At 38.1% G+C, this 22,578-nt stretch overlaps 1 protein-coding gene across 1 annotated transcript in view; it reads right to left on the reverse strand.

The window, feature by feature from the left end:
• MIB1 (MIB E3 ubiquitin protein ligase 1) overlaps positions 1–22,578 on the reverse strand; it is a gene marked incomplete at its 5' end in the record, with an annotated part of 67,549 nt that overhangs the window by 39,659 nt on the left and 5,312 nt on the right. The window contains 8 exons of the mRNA XM_079533179.1: positions 30–163; positions 1,455–1,599; positions 1,849–2,032; positions 3,770–3,974; positions 7,098–7,164; positions 14,401–14,505; positions 16,063–16,192; positions 18,794–18,965. Coding sequence (XP_079389305.1) covers positions 30–163; positions 1,455–1,599; positions 1,849–2,032; positions 3,770–3,974; positions 7,098–7,164; positions 14,401–14,505; positions 16,063–16,192; positions 18,794–18,965 — 1,142 coding nt within the window. The remainder of the gene's footprint in view (positions 1–29; positions 164–1,454; positions 1,600–1,848; positions 2,033–3,769; positions 3,975–7,097; positions 7,165–14,400; positions 14,506–16,062; positions 16,193–18,793; positions 18,966–22,578) is intronic.

The raw sequence follows: 22,578 nt of genomic DNA on the forward strand, positions 1-22,578 counted from the left end.
ATTAGCATTACAAGACCCCTGTAACTCACATCCACATCTGGTCTCTTTAGCAGATCTTCCACTTTAGCAACATCTCCATTGGCAGCAGCTTTAACCAATTCTTCGTTGAGATCTCCAGATTCTTGGGTTTCAAATAATTTCTTCAATAGCTGGGACAGTCTCTCTACATTTATTAAACAGACCACAGTTAAGACTACAATTCTAGCCACAAAAGAACAGGAAAGACAACAGCAATGATTGTCACAATTCTAAAGACATGTAACTAGTAACACACAAACCACCTTTAAATTATTATAGGGTTTTCAATAAATCCAGAATCCTGATCCCCTTAAATAGTTGAGACAGTCACATCAAGTATTTCAGAACAGAAGGGTTTTTTTTAAAACCACAAATAGCTTGTCTACCACAAAATACAGAAAGGAGGAGGAGCAGGTAAAAATACAGATTTACATGTTGATGTACCAGGATTCTTAGTCTTCTATCTTAACTTTGTCTAATTTCTGCCTTCTATTATCATAGTCACTGTGTGTCTTTTTTCTATTTTATTTCCTTTTTTGGAGAAAATTCACTGTATCTATGCTCACAATCCCTATGAAAAAGTCTAAAAGCCTATGTATAAATATTTCTTGACAGAGTAAATATGTGAAGGGGCAAAAAAAAAAAAACAAAACAACAATTAGCTATGACAAAGAAGAAAAAAGACATTTTAGTACAACCGATTAATGAAACTGTCAATAGAACACAAAACATGTACTGGATAATCTTCCTGCCATCAGTATTAGATGAACACTAACACTTTAGGACAAGGTGGAATGGTTTCAAATTGAGACAGGGGAGGTTTAGGTTAGATATTAGGAGGAAGTTTTTCACACAGAGGGTGGTGAGGCACTGGAACAGGTTGCCCAAGGAATTTGTGGATGCCCCATCCCTGGAGGCATTCAAGGCCAGGCTGGATGTGGCTCGGGGCAGCCTGGTCTGGTGGTTGGCAACACTGCACATAGCAGGGGGGTTGAAACTAGATGATCGTTTTGGTCCTTTTCAACCCAGACCATTCTACAATTCTATGAACGTGAGCAGGTTCAACAGAAATGAAATGTACTTATGTAGCCTATAAAAAATTTCCCACTGTGATTAGCCAAAGTATATTTGATCATCCCTTCTTACCACTCCAGCTTTAAAGCCTTCAGTGCTGGTCTCCAAAGATATACTTGCAGTGTAGCCAAAGAGAATCACACATTTCATTTTGCATCTATCAAGATAACAACTATAAACAACTCCATGCCTACTGCAAGCTTCTCCTTTCATCTCCCCGTGAAGAGTAATATTGGAGTAGCCAAACACCAAGCCTTGAGTTTTATTAACCTTACATACAAGCTCTGTACCAGTATTTAACAATTCTGTGATTAACACAAGTACCTGTCACACATTTGTTACTGGTTATTATTTAAACTTACCACCAGACGCATTACTTATAGCAGATCCTGCTGATGCCACCTTTGAGACAGCTGCTGGATTATATGTCCAAGATGTCCCACAAACCTCTACCTTTAAGTCACTGTCTGAATAAATCTGCTGGACACGACCAACTTTACCTAAAGTCTGCAGTGAAGGAAACATCTTAAGTAAATATACTAAGAATAAAGTAGTTAGATATCTGAACATTACAGAAAACAATTTTTATCAAATCAGTTGTACAATAATTCAGTTACTAATCCTTCTAAATTTCATCAGGCTATTGTTTGGTTAAATATTCTTTCTCTGACACTTTCATGGCCTCCAGGTATTATTAACAATCATAACCAGAAATATAAGTTTAATCACCCTGAGTCCAAACATACAGCAACTTACAGGAAGCATTGCTTCAGCCCACTCTCCATGACCTCTCTGAAGAAGCTTGATTCGCTCCAAATCATAGCACACTTGAACAAGGTCACCCACTTGAAACTGAGAAGTACCTCCTTCTGCACCTTGAGCAGCATCTCCACTTCGGACAACGTTGGCTTTGGTGAGAACAGCTGGATTAAATGTCCACCTAGACAACAAATCATTTGAAGTAGGTTTTAAACTTGGGAAGTGAAATGAATGTTTAAAAAAATGTTAATAAATAAACTGAATATAAATAAACTGAATAAGGTTCTGCTTGTATGCCTAAACCTTCCCGTAAATTGATGCTGCAGCTCATGTTGTTAACTACTTCTTGCCCAGATTAGTGAATGTGGCTCATCAGTTGAATACTGCCATCCTCAGAGATGTAAATTACTGAAGCAAAGAAGAAATGTCTTACAAGCTAACAGCTCATGACAATGTAATATTCTTGAAAGTAGTTTTTTTAATTATTATTATTATTCTAGGGCAAGAAGGAGTCAAATTGGAATGGGAAAGATTGAGTTGTCTCACAAATGACTGTACTGTCAAGAAACAACAAGGGAAGAACTCTGGATGTTGCTCCTCCTCTCCAAAGTCAGAAGATGCTATATGGAATTATAAAAAGATTCTCCAATCAAATGCATGGTCAGGATGCACCTGAATTTGAAATGAGCTATCCTATTTTTCCACTATCAATTTTATTGTTTTACAGAAATTTAGCTGTTTTTATGCCTGATTATATTCCAGTATTTAAATAAGGTAGTCTGTGCTTTACATGCAATTTGTTCTGGGATTGACTTGCATTCAACTGTTTGATCTGGTCAAGAAGCATCAGGTAACTGATGAAAGTCAAGGAAAAAAAAAAAAACACGATATAGATTAGCTCCTCTGATTGCCTCTATAGCCACAATTATCAGACAAAATGGTACTTGCATCCCTATGGCTCCTATTAGTTGAGAAAAAAGATTTTTGCATTACTTTGCAATATTAACAAGCAATATCCAGAGGGAAAGCCTGAATACATTGACACTAATCTTGATAGATATTAAACTTGATACTTTTTTTTTTTTTTTTTGTAAGTAGATTAGAGTGGTGAGCAATCACTAACCACATGAGTTCATCAAGCGCAATGATTCTTAGCTCTTTTGGGACAAATTAAATAGGTCAGTCTCCAGGCAGAACTGAAATAATGATCTACTCATTGGCTGGTTTTAAAAGAGAAAACCAGTACCTGTAAGCAAAATGACAAAACCATTTGGCTCTATAATATAACATATTAGCTCATATCTATCAGTACAGCTGTGTTTGAACCCTGTTAGCATCAAAGCAGCTAACAGAACATGAAATCTGGCTTGAACTAAGTGGTTTTGGCAACAAGTTCCCCAACACTTCCTATTCCTGCTTCACATCTACCCAAACTAATACCCCATTGATTAAAAAAAAAAAGCTAGATACAGATCAAGTCAATGTATCTAGACTATTAAATGAGATTCCCAACAAGGACATTCATCACCAATTCTCTTAACCTGTTTTCCTGAAACTCTACATTGCACTGCTCTTATCATTCTCCTTGAAACCTTGAGGTACTTCACAATAATAAAAAAACAAGTACTGTGTAAAACACAACATTTCAGAAATAAGATATTCCACAACTTCATTATTTTGGACTCAACCTTTTTCTAAGTGTGAAAGGCAACAAATCTCTCTGTCCTACTACAGCTTTAAATCTTTTAAGTTCAGAGAGCTTATATAAACCCTCATTACATATTGCAAAAGAAATATAAAAATCCTCAGAGATATCTTAATATACACACAAGCAGAACAGAACCTCTCTGGCAGTAACTGATCACACGTGCCAAAGGCAAAGTTTGTGACTATGAACATCAGAGACTATAAAACAAACCTGTTGCCACTTGGATATTGTACCACAATGTCATGATCCTCATCAATGCCACAAACTGTTCCAGTTGTTGTTAAGGTTTCAAACATGCCATCAGTCCATCCTCCATGACCATGCTGCAAAGACTGTACAATTTCCAAATCAAGGTCAATGTTTACAAGGTCACCAATTTGCAGACCACCAGGATTTCTGTTACCATTTTGTTCACCTAAAATAGAAAATAAAAGGTGTTCACATGACCACAGTAATTTTCCAAGCAATCTGAAAAAGATTTCTGACACAGTTGATAACCATGAGGCCCCATATCTACAAAACTGTAGTGGTCAAGAGCTAAAACAAATACAAACAGGTTAAAAACGCTGAATCTCTGGGTATTAAATAATCTATTCTTCTTGAGGTTTCAAGGCAAGTAAAAAAGGTGGTAAATAGTAAGTCCTTCTTCCACTATGGCTTCTAACCAAGATGTAATAGCTATCATATGGTGCTAGACATATGGAAATGTCTAGTTCTGATAGTTTTGAGGTAATCACATACAAAGTGCCACCTAACCATTCATAGATTGAAAGACTAGCAAAATGCTTATAGAAAGTGGTTTTGAATTCAGTCAGCCCATGAATGCCGAAAAAGAACTGGCAAAAGACTATCTCCAGAATGATGAATAATGGAAGTGTCTTTAGTGGTCTAAGTGACTACAAAAAAGGAAACTTGCAAATTTGGGGGCAAAAAAACCTCCACCATGGACAATGCTTGCTTTCAAAAGACATCATTACAAGAAGTCAACAGCTGATGGAAAAGAGCATACATCCACACACCTCAAACTGCGGTAACTGATGAGAGAAGAAAGTTGTACAACTGCTCACTGATTGAAACAGAGGATGCTATCTGCTGCCATCCACAGAATAGCAGAGTGACAACCACAGAACTCATGTACATTGAGTTCAGTGACAATATTGGTTGCATAGGAGAGGGTCAGCAGAATTCCTTTAACAATACTGCTGCCTAGGCAAGAGTCAATATGAGAAAGGGTCCTCATGCTGTAATAATAAGTAGAAAAAAATAGTCTGACACAGAGACAAAAAACATTCTTTGGAAGGAGACCAATTCCAGAGATCGAAACCCACACCAGATGTAGTCCTGCAATTAGCAATGCCAGTAATTCTGCAGAGGACAGAATGGCCAAGAAAAGACTTGATACTATTGAAGAAGAAACTGCTGTGGAAGGAAGCACGCTTGTGAATAGATGCTCATGTTCAATGAACTTTGATTTCTACAACCACCCATGTTGTCACAGTGACTTGTTTCTGTTCTAGTCTTTGTTTAAAAGACACATACATAGAACTCTACAGTCTGCATCCTTTACCTTTGGGGAAAAAAGAAAAACAACAACACAGGAGATGGTAAACAACCATGCAAAGGACAATTAAGTTAAAGAATATTTCTTCAGAAAAACTGCCAATATGGAACTTCATAGATAGAAAACTATTCAACAGAAGGCGTTACAAACATCGCAGAGACAGCCCTGATTAGACAGGGAAGCCTAAGCAAGAAGAGAAAAAAAACAGCAAAACAGTAGAAATGGCAGAGAGTTCTAGAAGTGTTAATCAGAGAATGTGATCTTTGGAGGCTATATGGTCCGAGCTCTTTGCGTAAGCTCTGAAATAATCCATCCCGTTTTCTGCCAAAACAGAGCTAAAAGCACATTTTGTCTGTGTTGCCTCACCACTTTTGGTAAGAGGGAGATAAACATATTCTATTTGCTAACACAGCCCAGTACCCAGTTTGCTTTATTTGCAAATAAATGACAGCATGATGCCATTAATTTAGTATTCACGTCAGCACCTCATCAAGGCTCCCCAATTTCCAGTTTGTTCTGATATATGGGGTTGTACCAACAAGTGTGCAAAATTCCATTCAAATTCCACAAGGTCTCCATTTACTGAATTTCTTGCTCACTCAAGGTTCTCCTGAGTAAGTCCTGACTTTCAGTGACACCGTTCTTTCAACTTCTTGTCAACTGCAGATTTTCTGGGACTGCATCCTGCCTCATCACAAAGGTCACCAGTGAGGCACAAAATAAAATCAGTAGAAAGCATACTTTTAAAGCTAGAACCACAATGAATACAGGCTGTGCATAAGAACCTATGTTTACCTGTGTAATAAAGAACTTATTTTTACATCCCTATTCATGTCTGACTAAAGAGACAAAATTAATTTTAAGTACACAGAAAAAAAACACAAAGTTCAGAGTGCTTCATCTTTTTTCTTCCACATAATTTCTGTACATGACAGCACATAGCCAAGTGATGACTTGTTCTTTTCTAACCAAGACAGACCCTCACTGTTTTCACCTTTTCACCGACTGTCTAAAAGAACAGACATTGAAGGTAATACTTTAGTTTAATTCCTGCTACAAATCCCTAAGACTAGCAAACAGAATTCTCATGACTTTAGAAAAGTCAATATCACCAATGTTTTTTGGTTTTTGTGTTGTTTTTTTTTTTTAATGCACTGAAGTATAACTAATTGAAGAAGAAAAGCACAATTTTCTGTAGCATCCCATTTTATGACCAAGTTTTTTTTACCAAGGAAATACGTATTAAGATAGAGGAATTCGTACTCAGTAATCCATGAACTTATTCCAATTTGCCCATATTTCAGAAAACACAACATTTGGCAATTATTCTTACAGTACACTCTGCTATGCCCACAGCCCAGCTAGGGCACTAAAAATAAGTCAGTGCAAGAGTAGATAGGGGAAACTTCAACCAAGATTTCAGAACAAGTACTACTTACTAGCATAAAGTAATAGGGTGAATTATACATTCAAATAACCCTGCTTATGTATACATCAACTCTGTTACATACACTTTTCTAAACATACCTGATTATTTAGAAGTGACTGAGCACAAGAACAGGCTGCTCAGGGAAGTGGTGAAGTCACCATCCCTGGAGGTGTCCAAGAAACATTTAGATGTGGTACTAAAGGACATGGTTCAGTAGGGAATATTGGTAGCAGGGGACAGTTGGATTGGATGATCTTCTTTTTCAACCTTGATGATTCTATGATTCTAAGTCTTTGTAAGAATGCATAGATACTTGGCTCCCTAGAAGTAGTGCCCAATGTGATTTCAACGCTTAACAGTACTCTCACATTCACTTGGCACACTGACATCAAATACACTGCGGAAAGAGAAATCTACTATTAACACAGAAATGCTACCATTTACATTCACTATAAAGGGCTGTAATTTTAGATTAAATTTGAAAAGAGAAAACAAGACTACATATAATTAATGCAGATCAAGGCAAATTTACTTTGCTTTCAACTCACCTAACACAGGACAATGGTCTCTGTAGAAAGAGCCTCCTTTTGCATCTTGGACGCATTTCAGGTCAGACTAAGGAAAGAGATCAAGACAACTTTAGTCCTTACTGACTGAGTTTTCTGGATAACATCGGTCACTGGAACTAGAATTTAAATATATTTGATTAAGCAAAACTGAAAGTTATGAAAGTCACTAACCAAAGAAGCTCAAATACTTTCCAAGTTATCAGCACTGACATTCTCAAGATTTTAGTAACTTTTACCCATATAAAAGGCTGTGAAATATAAGGTATTTTTAACTCCAAAAGGGTGTTAAAATATCATAAGCCTCCTTGGCATTGCTTTATGAAGTTATCCATAAAAAAGGCATACGACTGCAAGCACTGAAAGAAGCATCTGCAGACAGTGATAATATCACTTAAAACTTACCAGTCCTGCCCCCTTTTCACAACTTTTTTTCTGACAAATATTTTAACAACTTAGAAAACAAAACCTGGCATGCAAATTCTAAAAACCAAAGAATTTCCCATGAAGAATACATGGAATACAAAGATATTAGGTTTTTGTTTTTGTTTTTGTTTAATTATGCTGAGCTACACATAATCACTTGAAGAGAAACATTCAAAAGCCTAAGCCTCCAGAAAGATCACTTTGTATTATCTGAGGAACAAAACTTTCAAGAGTGATAACCAGCTCCTGTTCAAAAAGCCAGCAGAGTCCCTATAATTCTCCCTTCCTCTAATTCTTTCTATGTGTAACCCTCCACGCCAAAGGGCTACCATCTGGCATTGCTCCTTGAAGAACAATCCTCACTAAACAAAGGGCATTCAGTGTACATGATGAGCTGGGAAGGAGATGGGGTGCTGTCTGTAAACATGTCAGAATATTCTAAGGGAAGGGGGAAGGAAATAAAGGGGACAGGTGGTGGCTGCGATGTAACCAATCAAAACTAAACAAATGTTGTTTTTATAAATAACTATTTTTCCTCCACACTCTGTGTTTATTGACTGGCAAAAGCATTATCATGAACTCTCAAGTCATCCACATCACCAAGTCACTGCTGGCCACACAACTGCCCTCAGTGACTTGAAACTGCTAAGCATCTAGAAACAGAGAACCCAGAGAACCCAGAGTACACCCATACTTATGAAGAATGCACTGCCACATTCTGAAAAGCCATTAGAAACAGGCAGATCGAAATAATGACATACAGCTACACCTCATGGGCAGCAATAAAGCAGAAGGGCTCAGCCGGCTGCAGTGGCGTGCTGCCACCCAGCGGGCAGGCCGGCCCTCCGCTGGGCCGAGAACAAAGGGCTGCTAACCGTCCCAGCATACCAGATGGCAAGCTAATGAACGCCCACGGAGCCCTAAATGAGCCGGGCAGCACTCAGTCTCATCCCCTGAATGCAGACTCCCATGTCAGGCAGCAAGCAGGTGGCTGCACGTGAGCCAACGGGAGCAGATGGGAGAGTGCTGCTCCTGTTCCCTTCTGAGCATCGAGCAGAAAGGTCCCGAACATTTCTTCCTGCAGACAGGTAAAGTTTGGGTGCATTACAGCCAGAATTAACGTACAGAGAAGTGATGGCTAAAAGCTCACTGCAGAAAGAGACTACTTACACTCTTGAAACAGTAATTCTCAGGAAGCAGCCTGAAATACCTTGAGTTTCACAGGATAACACAAAAGCCTACCTACCCATTCTCTCTTACTGGCCAGCCTGGGGCATGTTATTTCTGGAGTATAATAGTACACATACTTGGGTGTAGCTGTAACAGTAAGCTGCAGCTTACTGGTCAGACTCAGCTTCACAATTGCCTTCATTCCAGCAACACTGTGGAGTCAATCTAACTACCATACAAAAGCAAAGTAACGTGATTATTTTTCCACATAAGCCTCCGCCAAAGAAAGGAGAAGGAATCAAACAAAACATACTCAAAGATGAGGTACTGACAGAGATTAGGACAGTAAAACTGATACAGACTGTATTTACAGCAAAGAGTTCCTTCCACAACAACCAAGCCTGAAAAGAACTCCACGAGCTGTAAGACAGGAAATTGTACTTATTCTAACTCACTATCAGAAAAACTGATTGAGTAACTATGAATCTCCTCAAACAAACTAGCTCCTGTTTTTACCAAAGCCAAAAAACATGCTGTCTTCTGCTGAAGTAGTTTGGCTTGAAAAGCAAGAGTGGTACAAAGGCATCCTCCTCTCAGGACTGTGAGGGAGAAAGAGGCCCCTAACAAGGATGGGGCTTAAGCACACCCAAGCCTGGCCGCAGCACACTCACATTTCAAGTACATCTCAACTGCTAGCTCCTCTCCTCACTTGAAAAGCTCTGCTGTACTGCTGTTCACTTGACTCCACCCAGATTTTCAGAAGTCCTAAGAGCACGAGTCTTACGAGTAGATCATTGGGAGATGACAAATACAAGTACAAAATGCCAAGCATACCAAAACCCAGGAATTTTGGTATACTTAGAGAAGAGACGAAAACCCCAGTCAAGAAGAAAACGGCTAAAATGAATATGCAATAAATTTTAGCACAACACAGCAGGACTTCAAGTAACAGTTGATGCTTTCAAGCAGCGAGTATGAACAGTTTCTGCCTAGAGTAATTATCATTCTTAGCATCTTGCCTCCTTCACTTTGCCAAAAAACCCTTTGAGTTCTAGGAGTATATGACTGAATTATATAAAGATCATGACCTGATGAACCAAATACAAAATACAGAGAACAGCTTACTTGACTCGCTATCCAATTATGCCACTGAAAAAACAACAGCATCAACATTATAAAATCTTCAGGGAATTAAAAAAAAAGTGCATGACAGCAATGTCAACAGTGCTGGCAGATGGTGTAAGAGGGCCATCATTCCTGACCTTGACGAGTAAAACTATGCTGAAGGAGCAGCTGCTTACTGGAATAATTCATTTATTCTGATCAACATGGGTGTCCAGCCACTCAAATAAGGGACACAAGTCTACAGAAGTAAAGAGACCAGGCGTGACGCTAAGAAAAAGAACGTTTGTACCAGATGCACTGAAATAGTGCCTACACTAGCAGTAAATACTAGAGAAATTTCTACTATCTGACAGTTATTCCAACCAATACTGTACCCCAGGTACAGGCATCTGAGAAAGGTAGCAGTGAACACACTACAAATATCTGTTTAAGTCTTCAATCTGAGGATAAAGAAGTGTGCCCTCACAGGGAAAATGAAGGACAGTGTATGCTGCATTGTCACCAGACTGCACAAATCCTGGACTGGACAAATCCTAGTTTTAGCTAAAAGTTTTAAGGAACACATTATTTCAAATCTAATGAATTTAAATCGTTCAGCTCCAAAGAGCTGATAGTAGCAAAAGCAATAAAAGCAGAAAATAGAAGACAGCAAAGAAAGTAACTGAAATCATAAGGTGCTAACAGCAGCCTCTTGCAGGGGAAATTAGACAGCAGACAATATCTGCACGAATGGCTTACAATCTGTCTACTGATTATAAGTACATATAAAAACTTCCCACATCAAACTCTCTCTTTTCTAAAGGTGGCTGCTTTAAATTCATGATTGTCTTGCTTGTAGGTTTATACAGCAAATAACAAAATTGGACAAGCGCATCTCTGCTTAAGGAAAATAAGTTCTAAACAACTCAGTTACAGAGAGATGAAGAACTGGGCTTCGTTGAAACTACAGGAGAATTAAGAGAAGTAAGGCCACACAAAGAGTAGGGAAACAAAATTCACTGACAAATACAAAAAAAACAAATACTGCACTCCTCCCACTATTCAAAAACAACTACCCCTACTTTCTGAATGACATCAAAGTTAAAGTTTGCCAGTACAGAAGAAGCCACTTGTAATAACAATAGAAATCAGTACCTCTTGGGCTTCCGAGCCATGTTCCAGGCAAATTCATGGATTAGGACAAAACTTTGTCTTAGAGCAATTCCACAGCTGCTCATGAGCCAGAAGCTTGTTAATCCTCCTGAAATCCCTCATTTTTCGGGTACAGGGGACAAGATCAAGGACTAGGCAGCTGAAGATCTGACTTGCATCCTGTGTCATAACTGCACAAGAAAGTGTATTTCTATATAGTTTGTAACACTCGCCTGCAAAGCACAGCATGGCAAGAGATCTACCTTGGTTTTGTTTTGTTTTTATTGTGTGTTAATAAACCACTCTAATTACTGAATTTACTCTAGTGTAATTCCAAGGATTATCTTCTAAAGGTAACCCCCCAAAAAGTAATGACCAGAGAGTAGGTATCAAACAGGATGAGAAACAAAGTTTAAAACAACATCAAAACATCAGGACAATAAATCCTCCTGGTTTCCCCTATGTACTCAACTATATAGACTTTTGTGAGAAAAAAAGTACACAAACACAGATGGCTTACAGAGGACTGTGACAATGATGGATGAGAACTACAGTTACTTCTTTCAGAAGCTCCATAGATGAAAGGAGATCCTTCATCATGAAAAACAAGAGGAGGTTAATCATAGCGGAAAAGGCAAGTGGTCAGAGCAAAGAAATTTAATAGCACAGAAATAATTCCTAAATAATTAAATAGATTTAGGGCATGCTTGCTGGTGGAACCATTTTCTGAAGTTTTTCTAGCAAAAATCAATCTACTGAACACCAACAGATTTACAGTTTTACATCCTTAGGTGCTTAATATGAAGAAATGAAAACTGTAAACAAGCTCAAAAACCTAAATCAGTGTTCTCATTTGATTCTCTAATTCCATGCTGCATAATCCTTTTTATTGCAGAGGGCTGTGTTCACACACTCTTTAAATACGAAAACATGGTTAACAGCTTGGTCTGGCCCTAGATTCTGAATACATATACCATATGAAGTGCAAGTGCTGCCGATAATCACATTAGTCCACAGTACTTCATTCCTCCTATGGATATAACAAACGTGTTATTCAGCCCTGCAGCACCATAAAACCAGATTTTATTTCGGGGACTCATTCTGCATCATGATGGCAGCAGAAACTCTTAGACTTCGTAATGAAATACAGGATGCACCCCTCAACCACTTCATACGTAAACACAACCACAGCAAACTCTATTAAAAACTGTAAAAACTGTAAGGATTCGACTGCAAATAAATGGAAATTCTCAGGCAGCACCTGCTGTCCTAGCAGCCAATCCCTGTCTCTCCCACAGAAAAGCTGGCAAGGCAGATAGATTCATTTTGAGAACCAGACACAGCCTGTCAGCTATCAATAAGCAATCCTGACTTACAATAACAAGCTGCACTTCTTTAATCAGCTTCATTTGTGTCTGAGTCAAGTGTTATTCATTTGCAAGTACTGCTCTCTCCCAGCTGTATTTACATGGACATACACTCTGCATATTGTTTCCACACTTTCAAGACATTCTTAATCAATCCTTAAGTCCCTAGACAAGTTTGCCCCAACTATACATGAGCTGACAGTCTATAAGCCAGCTTTATATAATGGAGCGCCAGCTTTATATAATAGAGCATCAATACTAGAAATAGCCATAATTCAATGTACAAATTGGCACACAACTCATCAGTTATAAAACGCATTTTTATGTGTATCACAGATACCCAAGAGCCCACTCTGTCTGAGGGGAAAATTGTTTTCATTAGAAGTACTTGACGAAGACAAAAGTAACACAGAGCTGGACTGCAATCAGGTAAGCACTACCTACAAAGCCTCAAATTATCTTTGATACATACATATAGATACCAATATATAGTACATTACTCTTTATATGTTATGGGTATTTATGGCATTTCATGAACAATTTAAAAGATTTTTTGTTAATTATTAACTTGATGGATCAAACATTTCTATTTGTACATATTTCAGGGGGAAGGTAAGCGTTTACTTATCCGTTCAGCTTACAGCCATTGAAGCAGGTAAATATTTTAGAAATATTTAACACTTCCTCATGCAACAAGTTTGCCAACGAATACAGGTGGATTTACAAATAAGTTATTCCCTTAATAACAAAAATTATTTATTTCAGAACAGAGTACAGCTTATCTTAACACACTTTTTCTGCTGTCAAATGGAACATTTAATGATTCCAGAGCATTATATCCCCTATCAGGCAGTCCATACATTTTAATTCAAGAACTCTGAAATTGCAAAAAATAAAAAATATTAAAATCACTTGAACTCTGTCTATACTTCAGTAATTAAAATTCTTTTCCATGCCACAATCAAATATTACTATAACTATTCTTCCCTTCTGTTAGCATATTAGAAATGTTCTTTAAAAATGGGGGGACCAGGAAGGATATCACTCGATAATAACTTGTATTTTATGCTTAGCATCTACCTGTTTCAGATTACTGACAAATTAGTACATAAGCTTTCCAAAATATGCATCAGAAAAGCTGACCTGCACCACAGATATTTACTCTTTCTAAATCCAACATTAAAATATATATTTACTAACATCGTATTAATTTCTGGTTTCATTCTAAAAATATTTTATTTCAAATAAGACTATAAGGCAAGCAGGTTATGTTACTCTCCAAAAAGAAGCAAACTGGTCATTCAGATTTTATTACTGATATGTATCTGACAAAATGACACCTTAATGTTAACATGGCTTTCCTCTGCATTATCAAACAAAAATCATGCAAAGAAAATGTTAATTAAGCTGTTATAAGAAGCTGATAATCAAAGTAACCTTTCCCTGACCCACATTAGGATATGAAAACCCAGCAACAGAAGGCACTTAGGCTAGAATCTAACCTATTTTCTCTCTAAAGCTGCAGTAGTAGCCGTAGAAGTTCAGAAGTGAAAAACCTTTGGCTAAAACAAATACAGGTAATGTAATTCTACATCTCCCCAGTGCAAAAAATAAAAAATAAAAAATTGCTCACAAGAGGATTCTGAACATTTCTTATAGCTTAAAACCTGCAAATCTTGCAGTAATCAGACTAAAATTTGAAGTGAACTTAGGAGTTCAGGAGTTAAAAGCTAAGGTCTTTAAGAAGTTCACAAGAAAGCTTTTTCCTTTTTGAATTTTAATTTAAGCACATTATTAGCACAACAATCATTGTATGCAACATAAATATTTACTATACACTCAGGCAAAAAGCATCCCAACTTTAAATTACTCACATTTTATGAATTCCCAGATCAGACTTTTTTCCTAATACATATGTATAATCCATACAGCTGTATTCACAATGACCCGGCTAACAGCATGCAAACTGACAAAGGATATTAGAAAAGCAGCAGAATAAAGCTCAAGTTATTCTTGCTACCCTTCCCCCACTAAGCGTTTTACCCTTTATCTTCCTTTATGCTTACCATGCCCTCAAAGCCAACTCTGTAAAGGTTTTTAGCACCATTGTCCCAAAGAACGTATGCTGCACTGTGTGGACTTGACGCGCTCCAATCTTGGATTTCAGTTACCTATTTAAAAATAAGAAATCACTGATATAACAAAGATTCAGAAAAACTACTGGAACTTAAAATCTTATTGATCCCTTCACATAAATAAAACAGCTCTGCTGAATTTCATCAAACATTTCTTGTAACTCTTCATAACTGCTATTAGAACCATTCCCTAGGTGTCTTAATAAAATAGTAGTCTGTATATGTACACTATATGTTCATAGGCCTATTTTTCTTTATATATATATATAATATATATATAGTAGAAAACCTTACTGAACAAAAATTGTATTATGATCCCCTGACAAATTCTTACTAGAAAGTGTTTCAGTAAGGAAAAGAGAATGACAAATTCTGTTTAACCTACATTAGCCAACTGGCAGAATACTGTGAAGAAACAAGGTTTTATTTACGGAGCCAATCTGTTCAACAACAGGACAAAAGAAGGGAAGTGAAAAGGACTTTCCTTGACGTTTCTGAAATCACGAGGCCATGCAGCATATTGTCAAAACACTTCTATTACTCAAAGAATTAACTTCCAATTTGCCTTTATGAACCTTTATTTAAAAACTGTTTCTGTTCTTTTCTGTTTTCCTAGTTTATATCCATCTTGAAAACATTTCACACACAATTCCATTTTATGCATATCTCACTCATTCTAGTTTAGCCCATAAAAATCAACACAAGTACCTTGTTTAGCAAATATCAAAATATCCCACACAATTCAGAGCAAAGGGTAAAGAATCAAGTTGAAAATAAACTATATGTGAATACCTCAAAGATATTTAAATTTATTATTTCCTCTGAATAAAATCCAAAATGAAATGCTCAGAAGTCCAAGACTGTCATTAATAATAGCCCATGTATGGTAATAAAAGACATCGCCTATCTTACTTGCCCTGCTTAAGTTCATACTTAAAACAAACTTTCCTTAGTTCCAGGTAAGTTTAGGTTGTTGCAAATTACAACATTTGCAACTTTTCCACATCATTCAATGCAATCCAATTCTCCAGTCATTTTTTTTTTTTTTAATTACAAATGGTGTCAAAAAACTCATTATGTCCAGTAATGTAGCATATACAACCAGAACTTGCAAAGTTCTCACTTTAAATTGAGATAGTCTCTATAATAATCTAATGAAAAACAAATCTATGGTGTAAGCACTTAAAACAAAGACAAATGTGATGACCCAGAAGCAATCAGACTACACAGTGCAGTAGTAACCAGCAAAAGCTATGCTTGAGAGGTCTATTTTCATACCAGCTCTAGTAATGCTGAGATAAATACACTCATATCTTAAAGCCTGTCATAGGCAGAACAGCAAATACAAATATGTGGTAGTTTAAAAATTTCACACTGGAACTGTAAAAATGTGAATTTCAATGAACTGGCCATGTTACACACTCCCTCCTTTTGTAAGTGCTTAGGCATTATACAGTAAGATTCAGAAATGACTAACTATGGTGCTATTTGTACTCTTCAGTTAGAAAGGCCACCAAGCTCATTACATTACTACACAGAAAAGCAACTTTTTATTAAAGACAGTTGTGGTTTTTTGTTTGTTTTTGTTTTTACCTTTCCCCTACGCCCATTGCCACCATCTTGATCTTCCCATTGCCAGTCAACTCCTCGCACCACTCTGGCACCTGCAAAGATTCCTCTTGCTGTAATTTTCTTTGATTTACGGCGAGACTCCAGCAATACCCTGAAGTTATTAAAAACAAAACAAAAAAAAACACAACCACCCAAAAATGTCAAGAAAATAAAGAAAGTTCAAGATGAATCTTTGGGAGTGGGAAAAGAGATCATCTTGAATAAAATAACTAAACAAATGCAGATCTCAATATGTGAATCATCAACAAATTTGCAACTTGAACAGCAGCCCACAAGACAAAAAGCTATCATGTTACTAAGTATGTTTTATCATATGCTTAGAACTAGCTTTTAATTCTGCTAATTTCTTCCCCAAGCTTCCCACTACCAACAACAAACTGCGATTAGCTGCATACTAGCTGCACTCATAGTAAATATTATTAAAATCAGCAAAGAAACAGACTTGAATAACACAATCCTATTTGTCTCTGACGCACATGAGGCATTACATTTCTGCAATTATTCAGAATTATACCAAGTAAAGCAACTACATTTTTCCCCTTCCTATGCCTCAGACCTTTTTAACATACTACAGATTGCTTATCATGGCAAACGTCATTCGATATATCAGCATTTATGACATGAAGTACATAAGACCAAACAGAAGAGCTGATGGCCCTAAGAACAGAAAAGATATTCTCCTGCATTCTAAGTCATCTGAAAAGCCACCAGCCTGCATGAAATTTAACTTCTTATTTCATGCCACAACAATGCTGCCAGACAAAAGTATTTTTCAGCTGAAATTTGAATGTTTCCTGACTCCTTCACTCTAACACCCTCCTGCTCAACTTTTAAGATCCAGCAGATGGCAGACAAGAAAAAAGTTAGACTGCCATAATCAGTGCAAAGAACACATGAAAATCTTAGGAATTTGTATCTAAGTAATATTAAATGGCAAAAGATATTAGAAGGATATGTTATTTACAGTAACCTTTTAAAAAATCTCAACATCTATGAAAGTGAGACAAAAAACATATTACTTCAGTATGCACTTGAATTTGTTGAACCTTCCGAGGTTCACCTGGGCCCACTGCTCGAGCCTCTATCTCCAAAACTATCCTTCACACACCAGAATGGACCTGCAAAACCTAGAGGAAACTTCAGCTTAAAAAAAAAAAAAAAAAAAAAAAAAAAGTCTGGCAAGCATATCTCAAAAGCAATGAAGCAATGAGTTTTGTTTTGGGTTTTTTTTAGACAGAAGTAAAGCAGACCTGTATTTTGCTACTTGGTCTTTACAAATCATACTAAGCCAGAACTTTCTACTCTTGATTCCAACTTTTAAGACTTGCTCTACACCAGAATATTGTAACTCAGATACTAAGCTCATGCTACTTGGTAACTAGGCACACCAGCATGAATCTCCAAAAAACAGTAGCTACTTTTTGATTAAGCGGTTGGCCTGGACATTTTTGCCATAGCTGAACTTCAAGGCAAATGTCTGAGAACATAAACAGAGTCCCTGCAAGACACTTAATGAGAATTCAGTCTGTGTGCTCCAACCACACCCCTCAACTGTAAAATTGCTGATAGAAGCAAAGTACTGAATCACAGCATATTTGTAAACCTACTTCATCAAGAAGAAAGGAAAAAATGGATTTAAGGAGAGAATACTTTGGAGAGCTACAACACTTAGTTGTTACGCAGTACTTTAATGCAGCTCTTGAAGTACTTAGTATCAGGCAATTACGCTGTTCTCACTTAACCAATAGTTAAATTATTACAGAAAGGGGCTCTGGATCTAAATGAGTAATTTAAAGTCAAAGAATATAAGAACAGGTGTGTGAGAATAAAACAAGTGCCATTTCTATCCCTACAGACATCCCTACTGTAAACAGCCATAAATTTGAGCGTAGGAAGTTCCACACCAATATGCAAAGGAACTTTTTTACAGTAAGGGTGACAAGGCGCTGGAAGAGGGCCCAGGGAGGTTGTGGAGTCTACATCTCTGGAGATATTCAGAAAGTGCCTGGACGCCTACCTGTGCAGCCTGCTGTAGTGGGCCTGCTTTGCAGGGAAACTGGACTCTATGATCTCTGGAGGTCCCTTCCAACTCCTACAATTCTGTCATTCTATAAAACTCTAGGAAACTTAGTTAACAGACACTTAAGAAAATAAGATTATAAACAAGATGTTGTGTAGAATAACCCTTCACAATCTCTTCTCTCTGCTTTTTGTACTGAATAGTTTAAGGAGTTCAATTTATTTTTTTCTTTTGTCTCCAGATCCATCTGTGCCTCATAGCCCACAAGAGAGAAACTCTCCCTTAATCTAATCTGCTTTTTGAACCTAAAGTGACATTCAGATTCAGGAACTCATTGACAAGTCACATTGTGATTATACATTGAGCAAAGATAACAGTCTTTGTTTTAAACCTGCTAATTAATAACACAAGAGCTGGAAGTATACAGTGAGGTTAAAGAAACTGAGTAATTGCATTCAAACTTCTTTCTCTATTCTTCCTAAACTTCCATGTTCTCCAACCTCCAGAGATCTGTTTCATCCTCACAAAGAGGCAGAACCAGTAACAGAATCCAATTCTTAAGACAGTGTTTTATCTAAGCCAAGTTTCAATAACCGAACCTGCAGTTACAGAAGTTCACCACTATTAACTGTTCCTTATTTAATTTCATAGAGGCAAAAAGTTATATTTTACCTTTCACTTCCTGGTGTGGTAATTCTGTAAAAACGATGCCTTAAGTGATGCTTGTCCCCATGATAACAAACTGTGCACAAGTCGTAATTCGTACATTCAGCGCATTTCCATCGGATGCCAATGATTGGTTGCTGTCGACACGTGTCACACATAGTGCCATCATGCTTGATACCTGGCAAAAAAAAAAAAAAAAAGTCAACACTGCTGCATCACCATACAGATTTGTAATCACCACTGCAATCTGAAAATATGCATTAAAAAGTCAATAAAACCATACAAATAAGGGGAAAGGAGTGACTTCACCTCATATCTCCAGCTGTCAGCCTGTTCCTGAAATGCTCTATCTTTTTTTTTCCCTCATCTCTCAAATTCTAAGAGATGCTTCTTTATTGCAGCAATGCAAGTACTCAATACAAGATTATCTTAGGAGAATGAAAATGAGGGATCCTTTAACAGGTTAAAAAGCTAGGAAAGTGCATATCGAAACATACAGGATATCTGGAATTTTATTTCTATCAACAAAACAACACAACAAAGACAGCAAAGTTCAACTGCGTATAAGAATTTCAAGAACACTCTTTGCATAGTGGACAAGTGTTCATCTCTATGCTTTACCTATAGGAAGAAGTTAGGCTCTCTCAGAGAGCTGTCACTAACTTCAGAAAATGTGCTGCCATTTTTGAAGCATTCTCCTGTAGTGTATTTAGCTTTCTGAAGGAGAGCAGACCAGATGTAACACACAGGCATACACTCTTCTCAGCCTTCCACCACAAAAGGCAGGTTCTCAGGTCCACTAACTCTTACAGCATTGCAAAGACCCTTAAGAAAGGCAGAGAGCTGTTGGAGAGGGTCCAAAGGAGAGTCACAAAAATTACCAGGGGACTGGAGTACCTCTCCTATGAAGTCAGGCTGAGGGAGCTGGGCTTGTTCAGCCTGGAGAAAAGAAAGCTACAGGGTGACCTCATTGCAGCCTTTCAGTACCTAAAGCAAGCCTACAAACAGGAGGGGAATCAACTCTTTACAAGGGTAGATAACAGCAGGATAAGGGAAAATGGTTTTAAGTTGAAGGAGGGAAGATTTAGGTTGGATGTCAGGGGGAAGTTCTTTACTATGAGAGTGGTGAGGTGCTGGAGGTTGCCCAAAAAGGCTGACGGATGCCCCGTCCCTGGAGGTGTTCAAAGCCAGGTTGGATGGGGCCCTGGGCAGCCTGGTCTGGTATTAAATGTGGAGGTTGGTGGCCCTGCATGTGGCAGGGGGGTTGGAGATTCATGATCCTTGACATCCCTTCCAACCCTGGCCATTCTGTGATTCTGAATGAGCAGACAAAGTGATCAGCTATGCACATTTTCAGTCCATGTATAGCAAATACAGTGAAGCAGCATTACATTAAAAAAGTAACAAAAATCAAACTCTGGAGCTTTGGAGAAACCTGAGCAATAGAAGGGACAAGCAACAAGCACCGGCAATCAGTATCTAGCACAAATTAAAAGTGAGCTCTAAAGGTACAGAGGAACATGACATTTTCCCCATTACTCACCTTTAAAAAAAAGCCACCAAAAAACAAGTCTATGACATTAATGAGAAAAGAAAATGGTTTTCATCCCCTCCAGAAGGGATGCTTTTGAAAGGGACAGCCATGTTAGCTACAAACCTATCAGTCATTTGTGCCCAAAGGATGAGCCATCTGCAATGAAGAAAAATCAGCAGGAGGAGAAGCAAAACTGAAGGAAATGCCTTTTTGTCTGACTGTTTCACAGAATCATGCAATGGCTGAGGTTAGAAGTAGCCTCTGGAGACTGCCTAGTCAAACCTCTGCAAGATTCCTGCAGCCCTTTGGTTTGACTTGGCTGATGAGCCAGTAAAACAGAGGTTTTACATCACATTCCAGGTGCAGCCTGTAAGGAAGGATCACCTCCCTCAGCGTGCTGCCAGCACTTCACCTAAAGTGCCACCAGTACTGCAAGGCCAAACAGACACGCTGCTGGCTCCTGGGCATTTTGCCATCCATCAGGAACCCCCAGGACCCTTCTTGAACCACAGATTTCCAGCCATTTGTCCCCTAATACATACCCTGCAGGGATTATTCCTCCCCTTTCTGAATTACATGAAATTCCTGCCAGTTTGTCGACATCCCTCCAAATAATCTTTTGGTGTATCTCATGCATCATTTCTCCTAATCAAGAAAGTTTCTCACTTCATCATCTTCAAGCCTTTTATTAAAAACAAACAAACAAACAAACAAACAACAACAACAAAAAAGACTTATTTAGGAAGATTTCCAGCCTCATGATTACAGATTTTTCAGATATACTGAAATAGAAGACTAAGGCTGAAAACGGCAACGCTTTTGGAGCAAAGGCTGCACAGTGTTATAAAGATGGAAACAGTATTTTGGGGCAGCTGAAGATAGCCTATAGAAACAGCAACTACCCTGAAGTTGCTGACATTAGGCTAAACGATCACTGTAACTGCTGGAGCAGTTCATGGCTCAGGCAGCATCCATACCTTGACCACGAATTCCATGCTAAAGTTTTGCAGGCCTGGCACAGACAGCTCCTGTAATTCATGACATTATTTGCTGACCCCAACTCCAGACAACACAACTTTTATACCATGATAATTACCTACAATTATCCTTCTACATTTGGAAGTACTTAATGCCTGGTAACATCGTTGCCATCTAAGTATCTAAAAATTTTCTTACAAAGCAAGAGCTCTGAATCATCCATGCTTATATCACACTCCCAAACCACTGATGACCTTTTCCACAACATGGAGGGTCAGGGAAGCTAACTTCCTTGGTTCTGTACACTAAGATTTTGACACCTGGTATAAGTGTGCTCTTAGGACAACTGTCTCTCTGCTACAAAGCATACTGGACCACTACACTATTTTTGGTAGCCTTCAAGAGCAGATGCATTCAGAAAGCTGGAACCAATTACCACTTCGTTGTCCTGCTTAAAGAGTCTTACCAGATATAAGGCTTGGCCTTGCAGGGCTGAGTGGCAGCACTTGGAGTTTTAAAAAATGGATTGCTAAATTGGTTTTTCAAAAAAGAAACAGAGCAGCTGTGCATATTTGGAATTTTTTAATAGCTGCTGAACTTCAGGGAAGACAGTTTGCCAAGCATTACATTTACTCTGGATGTAAAAGGACTAAGTAATTGGATGCCTGCAGGATTCTTAAATTGGTCCAAGCAGCAGGAAAAGGGAGAAAAAGAGGAATATAAGTAGGAGTCCTGTAATAAAGAACCATACTATCTCATGGTACACGTAAATAAAAGCTAACCATTTCAAGCCACTGAAGCTAAGTTGACTTCCTTAAGAATGAACAAGAAAAAAATGACTGACTCAGAAGTCATTTGACTACAGCATCTGGGACTTGAAAAAGAACAGTACCTATCTGTATTTGGAGTCTGTGACTGAGGTCACATTTTTAATCTCGCAGACTCCCAAACAGCATCCTGATAGGAACTTCCTTTATTCAGCCATTCCCTGATACACAATTCCAGCAGCAACACCCACTTTGGTATGCAGAATCACAGACGGTTTGGGTTGGAAGGTACCTTTAAGATCACCTAGTTCCAACCCCCTGCTACAGACAGGGACACCTCTCACTAGACCAGGTTGCTCACAGCCTCAGCCAGCTTCACCTGACCATGCTGCTCCATTCTCTTAATTATGCCAGCAAAAGGGTTTGCGAGGTGAAGCTGCAAACTGAGTCAGGAAACATACCCAGCTGAAACACAGCCAGGAGGAAAAGTATCCAGCTGAATTGGTTTCCCA

This window comes from Tetrao urogallus, assembly GCF_951394365.1.
Source record: "Tetrao urogallus genome assembly, chromosome: 3".
Lineage (NCBI taxonomy): Eukaryota > Metazoa > Chordata > Aves > Galliformes > Phasianidae > Tetrao > Tetrao urogallus.